This window comes from Mirounga leonina, unplaced genomic scaffold, assembly GCF_011800145.1.
Source record: "Mirounga leonina isolate KUSES-001 unplaced genomic scaffold, KU_Mleo_1.0 Mir_93, whole genome shotgun sequence".
Classification (NCBI taxonomy): domain Eukaryota; kingdom Metazoa; phylum Chordata; class Mammalia; order Carnivora; family Phocidae; genus Mirounga; species Mirounga leonina.
The window spans coordinates 52,498,094-52,505,359 of NW_023270854.1; the positions used below are offsets into that span (position 1 = coordinate 52,498,094).

Here is a 7,266-nt window from a genome sequence, read left to right on the forward strand (position 1 = left end):
CAACGTAGGAATTCCAGAGCCAATCATTTGAAAATCTGGTCCCCCACATGGCCCTATCACCCAAAATGGCCAGATGGCAAATCTTCTGGAAAAATAAAAGTGCTTAATTTCTTGAGTTTTGGGGTCCCTATTTCAAAGGACAGAAAGGGAGGCTGTTACCTGTATCCCAATAGAGAGACACCGATTTTTCTTAAAGTGATCCTTCTTCCTGTCCTCTGTAGTGACAGTGGCTATGGTGGTCGTGGTAGTGACAGCGGCAGGGTTGTTGCTCATGTGTTGACTCGCAGGGCCGTGGATCTGGGCATTTGCAGCTTCAATGGCGGCTGTCAGAGCCTTCATACTGTCCAGGCTCTCCGTGGAGTTGCTCAGTCCAGACTGGCTGATAATATCTCCTCGCTGGCCCTGTCCATCCATGTAGGCATCCTGGGCAGACTCTGTGCTACTCTGGGCTGTGATAGAAATGAAAGGTTTCGTGGTAGTTCTGGGTGGGACTGGAGGTGGTGTCTTCTTATATGTTGTAATGCAAGATGACACTGGAAGACAGTGAAAACAGAGACACTGTGATTTCTGTGTGGGTTTCAGTTTCTGTATTGTAACTAACATCCACTGGAAATCAGGGCACATGAAACACAAAAAGACACTGAGCATGAAAACAAGCCCGTTGATAGAGTGAGATCCCTGCTTCAGGGGGATAGTTGAGCCTCCTACGAGGAGACGCTCCCACAAGACTGAGGGGGAAAAAAGACCGGAAAACACCACCCTCTGAGATGGACGTTTCTGAAATGGAAGTTAATATGAATTAACATAAGATAGCCATCTGTAGAAATCTTCCCAGGCAACAGTACACCCTGAGAGAGAATGTATATACATGTAGATAAGCCCAGCGTAGTCTCTGCCTGCTCAGGGAAATACGAAATATAGCTAATGTTAAACAACATAACTCACTGGAGAAGATTGCAGTGGTGGAAAGAAAGCAAAGAGGTTGTGAGCAAGTGTGGTCTGATCCTAACCACAGTGGGAAGTGCCGGGGGGTGGGCACGGCGGCGCACAGAGCTGTCCCAGCTTCCTGGGCTGTTTCTTCCTTTCTTTCTCCCACCCTCTCTTCCTTCCTGTCTTTGTCTCCCCCCTCTTCCTTCCTTCCTTTTTTCCTTCCTTCCTTCCTTCCTTCCTTCCTTCCTTCCTTCCTTCCTTCCTTCCTTCCTTCCTTCCTTCCTTCCTTCCCTCCTTCCCTCCTCTTCTCCTTCCCTTCCCCTCTCCTTCCCACCTTCCTTCCTCCGGATAGATGCTCACTATATAAACTTCTTTTCTGAAATTTTTTGTTGTTATTTCTGAGCAGTATATTCTAGAGGGAATATACTGCACAAAAGTATCCTAGTGTAGTCTCCCTCGTTTCTAAATCTGTGGTGGGGGGTGGAGGGGTGGGAGATTGGCTTGTATGAGCCTACTCCGTAAAATGCTGTCCCTCAAGGCTACTTAATCAACTCAGGGGCCTGGGTCTGTGCAGAAAGGTGTCCTTTCTGGACCTGTACAGTTGAGTCAAGATCCTCCCAGAGGCTCTGGCTAAAGTAGCCTTTGCTCTTCTCTCCAACTACCTGATCACAACTCTGAGGTTATATGAAGATTTACACACTGGTTTTCAGCTTTCCATTTGTGGAGCATGGTGTACAAAATACAGATCAGAAAGAATGATTACGTTTTCAAGTGAACTCCCTGCCAGCTTTCTAAAGACTTTTGTTAAGTCCTCTTAAAAATGATTCAAACTATTGTGTTTCCGTCACATGCCCCCACCCCCCCATGCCTTTCCCATTCACAACAGGCGGTCACTGTTACACCCAATCAGCTACTCCTGACCACACGATCCCAACTCTCGTTTGAGCTGCCACTGGGGCCATCTCACTAAATTGAAATAACTTGCTTTAATATTTGGATGTTTCCTGGGCCACTCAAAGGAAGTGTCCTATAAGGAACAATAAACAGAAGGATCCTATTATGCTGTCCTGTCGTTCCACTGGCTTGTGATTTGGAGTAATTTCCTTAACCGTAAAAGAGATAGGGACCAAAATATTTTGCTACTTCCTAGGGATTACCTGATGGAATATATATGCCCTGGAGGTGGGGGGTAATGTAAACAATATAAATGTAGCCACCACTCAAGTTACCCAGGATGAATGACTGCCCGAGGCTCACCCAGGGAAAACCTTCTACCTAAGCTTAGTGCACGGACTATATACATCCTTCAACAATTTGAACAGAGCTCTCGGCAATTCCCAGCCCAACACCTAGAGTTTTCAGCTAAGGTGCCTCAGAGGTAATGCAAGCAGTGGAGGCTCATGGTGCCCACCTGCAACGGGCAGAGCCAGGAGCAGAGCCACACTGGTCTCAGGTTCTCCCACTAGGCTACAGCGAAGGCTCGGGCTAAGTAATGCAAACCTGTGCACTGCTGATTTTTCACCTCACCCAATTTAGTTTAGTGTCATGCACCGGACCTACTGAGGAGCTGCCTTCTGCTTCCCAGGAAGGTTTGAAGGGATAACCCTGCTGAGGCCGAGGCTCAGACTGGGTGGGAGGAGGAGTGACCATAAGTAGGATAGGATCAATCTCTTCAAATCTAGTGAAACCAGATCATTTTATTACTTCTCTTAAGTCGTTACAGTGTGAACTCATTAGTTTGTTGAAAATGGATGCTCAGGACATTCGGCCCACTCGTATTCCAAAGAAATGAAATACCCCATTCTAACAAAGAAATGTCTGATCTTTGGGGGTTGTTTATGGCTTCTTGTTAGTTACCCTGTTTCCTCTTTCGGTGTGGACAATCAAAACTGCACAATGCAGCCAAATAGAGTATTCTTTCTTTTGCTGTGATTTACAGTAGAAATTTTGCCATGATGTGATGTGTGATATGGGAAATAGAGAAAGGAGGGTGTCACATCATTTCCAGTGTAATGATGGGGTTTGGGGACACTCCCCAGGGCCAACTGCAATTTGGTGCCATCTGGTGGCTGTTGTCAGCTCCCCTCCTGGATCAGTAGGGATAACTGAGTACTTAGATCAATGGGGACCTGCAGGACTGCAGCGGCAATGCTAGAAATCCACTAGGGTTAGACTGGACGGGGAGAATCCTGGGGACGTGTCTTTCCCAATAGGCTGGCCCAACCCCAATGCCCAAAGGAGGTAAGAATTTGAGATTGCCTCACTCGAAGAAGGGAGCTCAACAGAAGACAGGAATCACCTGCTATGGTGTTAGATTCAAGGGGCTTCATTATGAGATTTCACTGCAGTGTGGGGCTTGGCACAAATCTGCCACAGTTATCAGAGTTACACTCAAAGAAGCACCACCCATCAATTATCAAGTAGAAATCTAAAAGGAATTCCAATCTTTAAGAATGCCCTCTGCCAGAGAAGAAAGGACATCCAAGACACAACTCACACTTCCATAACCCCCTTCCTTCTCATGCCCCAATTCTTTCGCATACAAGGCTGCTCCAGAAATCGGACAACCAAATTCCCAATTTCTCCCAGCATCACTCTTTCCTGGTTTTGCAGGCTAAATTCTTTCTTCTCTCCTAAGATCTTTTTATTTTCCTAATTCTACTCTCATGATTCAGCACTATGAATAATTTAGAATCCGCTGGAGTCTGAGTGCCCAGAGGGGTGCAGTAGAGTGAGGTTCAAGGAGATGAAAACACAAGTAAATAAATCTTGTCTGGTCAAGACAGAAAGAGAAAATAAGTGCTTATATGCCATCAGTGAAACACTTCTTTTGTTTGAGAGTAACATTCTCAAAACAGTGATTAAAAAAAGCAAGTGCTCCTTTTATTCAATTGGAACTTTAAAAAGAAAAGATATGGTACTTTAACCATTATTATTGCTTTCCTTTGCTTGATGTATGTATTATATGTTCATTTCAAATAAACTGATTTTTTTCCTTATTTGGATCCCGATGGTTTACTGCCCCAGCTCAAAGTTGGCGAAAGGACTCCTATTTATAAGAAGAGTCAGCAAGAGCAGAGTTACACATTTTGATGGCATCACTTTGATTCAGAGGATACTGCAGAGCATAGAGACCAGAGACCGGCTTTTACATCAAGTTAAGAAATGATTGAAGAAGGAGGAGGGGGAGGGGTGGGGGAGGGGAGGAGGAAAAGAAGGAGAAGAAGTAAAAAAAAAAAATGAGAACAAATTCCTATCCTATTTCAGCTTCTAGCCGACGATTCAATATTGTCTCTATTTGCATGGGAAGATAATGCTAGTGTTGAAAGCCTCAGGAAGACCTGTGCCAGGAATTATTTTTTTCTGTAGTGGTGAAGGTTTTTTGAAAAAAAAATCTAGACTTTCTTATCACTCTGGTTATCTTCTGTGATCAAGAGCACACATGTGTCAGGTGGCCACAAAACAGATGTAGGCTCAAACCCACATGTTCTAGCTTCTTAATAATACATTCTGCCTGGGGCATCAGTCGGATGCTCAACCGACTGAGCTCAGCGTGGAGTCTGCTTGGCCCTCTCCTTCTACTTCTCCCCCTGCTCGCGTTGGTGCTCTCTTTCTCTCTTTAAAATAAATAAATAAAATCTTAAAAAGAGTAAGACCTTCTCATGGGCTAAGCTAATGTGTCATATACCATAAAGCTACGTTTAGGAATTATTTAGCACTTCCTTGTTACTTTTTAGAAACTCTTACAAATACAACAAGCCCATAAGTACTACAGATAAAAACCACAAAAGGACACAAAAGAATTCCAAAATATACATATACATAGAGTCGTACAGTAGTCAAACAACACCTCTTTGATATTAACAGGTTACCCTCCGACATTATTAACCACAAAGCAAGCTGCGTTGGTCGGTCTGCGTTTAGTAGTGGCTGGCTTCTACACAGAAGTCACGGTCAGAGCAATCCTGGATTTGCTGAGTTGTATCAGATGGTCTGCACTTACTGAGCTGAAGACCACCAGAGAGAGAAGGCCCGCCTCAACCCACTGTCTAGTTTCTGTGAAGGACAAAGGTCTCTTGATTTGGGTAATTTGGTCTGGCCAACAACAGTTTACAAGCCCTCGAAAGAAGATTTAAAAAATCAAATGGGGTTAAGAGTGGGGGTGCTGGAACTGGCTTTTATCAGCTTGCTAGCTAATTTTGCACATCTCTTCCCAGGTCTCTGTTTAGTGACATTTCATTGATAGCTTGAAACTGACCTTGATGTGAATATTTAACACAATGGATATTGGGAAATACTACCCCTGCCTGAGAGAGCCAGTTGTGAAGCACTTCCAGCACACCTGTATGCATAGCATGGCACTGGTCAAAGTGTGGTCCACAGACAGGTGTCAAGTCACAAACTATTTGATGAGTGTATGTTGAGATATGCCATGAAAATCGAGAGTAAACTTTTAGAAACTTTTACAGCAATTCTAAAGACTATTTCATTGGTTGAATCTAACAAAAAGAAGACCAGGGCTTGGTTTTGGGTGCCTCGTTTTTTCAATTTCCTTTATCCAGTGATTCATTTTACTGCATTTTTACCAAAATATCGATCTGCAGCAGATTGGACACCAAACAAACTGGTCCATCCCCAGAGATAGTGTGAGAAGCACTGACAGGAAACATTTGCTAATCCAGCGGCAAGGGCAGAGGTAGTGCATGTGGGATAAGAACATATGAGGGAGGTAACTTGAAACTACAGGCTATTTTAGAAAGCAAAAGGATGTGAAGAGGCCAAAAGAAAAAAAAAGAAATGTGGAAGGACATAAACTTAGGCATAGAGGGGCCAGTGCACAAATACAAGCCTGTTGTTTTAGCACCAGGTAAAGCTGCCTATTTCTAAGAGGGTGTGTCTGCGTACAAGTGTGACATCTAGAACAACCAGAGGATTGTGGTGCTGCATTTCATTCTAGGCTCTTCTCTTTAAGGGGACATTGCAGAGTGCTCCAAGGAAAGAAAAACCATATCTTAGGAGGAGTGGATTAAGGAGAAAGGATGTTTAGTTTGCAAGAGAAGGAAGACAGAAGAATTTCCAATGATTTTGAAGCCTCTTGTGTCGAGGTTGGCATGGACTAGTTTTATATAAGGCATGGTGGGAAACCACCGAGGTAAGAGCTCAGAGAGGCACTAAGAATAATTCTCTAGTTCAGTTGTTCAAAGGAGGAATATGGGGCTCTTGCCAGGTAATGAGCTTCTTGGTCTCCAGAGGTGTTAAGCACAGGCTAGCTCATCTTTTGGCTGGGAAGTTATTAAAATTGTACCACCGTGTGATCGGAGCCTGAAGTAGGTGACAAGATTTCTTTCAAATGAGCTCCTGTGGTTTTATGAATATTAATAAAAGCTAGAAAAGAATTTGAGAAGTAGAGACCCATTGAGAGTGAAGTGAAAACGCTGAAGAAGGAAGCCAAGGGAGGTTAGGGAGCGTTACCAACACGGATGTTTGGTAGCAATGACCAATATTCTGGCATCCTGGGAATGCATTTTGGCCCAGACCAGGGCAAAGCTGCGAATCAGATTGCTGCTTGGCATCAAGTAGGCCGAGAAGTGCTGAACTGACAATAGGAGGTCAGCTCCCCGCCATGATTTGCTGTGCAGGCTGGACGACTCCCCCACCAAGTGCCAGACAAACCAGCGTTCTGGCCTGAGTCGTTCACCAGGTAAAAGCACAAACCCAGGTGAAGACAAAGATGATAAGATGGAACATTAGTCCAGACTTTTTTTTTTTTTTTTTATTTTTTTAAGCTCTATACCCAACATGAGGCTTGAACTCAGGACCGCACGGATCAAGAGTCGTGTGCTCCACCAACTGAGCCAGCAGGGTGCCCCTTTAGTTCATACTCTACACGAGTACCATTAGATCAAATCACCAGAGAGTGAATCCTTACTCTGTAACACACTGTGCTAAGAATTTAATAGACATGGTCTCATGACAGAGGAAGCTATTAGTCTCCCCATTTGTCTGATGGTAAGACTGAGGCTTAGAGCAGGTAACTGAGGTCTCTGTCTTACACAGCTACTAAGTAGTGGAGTTAGCATAACTCAGAGGCCTCAATCCCAGTTCTTTTCCTTCCCCCAAACCACCTGTATTCATCCGCCCATTAAACCTTAGATTAAATACCTTATCCAGTAAAGAGTGATGCTTCCCAGGAGAAAATGCCCCCAAACGGCTCCCAACACTGTACTTTGCACCCTGCAGGAACCTGTCAAAGGCATGGAGAATGAACAAATTTGGAGTGGTCAACAAGGGGTGCACCAGCCGCATCTTTTAAAAGTACTGCAAAAGTTGGCTAGG

General features: G+C 44.3%; 1 protein-coding gene across 6 annotated transcripts in view; it reads right to left on the reverse strand.

The window, feature by feature from the left end:
* The window catches only part of DLGAP1 (DLG associated protein 1), a 312,708-nt gene that overhangs the window by 62,762 nt on the left and 242,680 nt on the right, over positions 1-7,266 (reverse strand). For 5 of the 6 annotated variants that reach the window (XM_034996206.1, XM_034996205.1, XM_034996208.1 and 2 more), the window contains one exon: positions 160-533. In XM_034996206.1, the coding sequence (XP_034852097.1) occupies positions 160-533 (374 nt within the window). The remainder of the gene's footprint in view (positions 1-159; positions 534-7,266) is intronic. The other variant, XM_034996210.1, reaches the window with a different exon arrangement.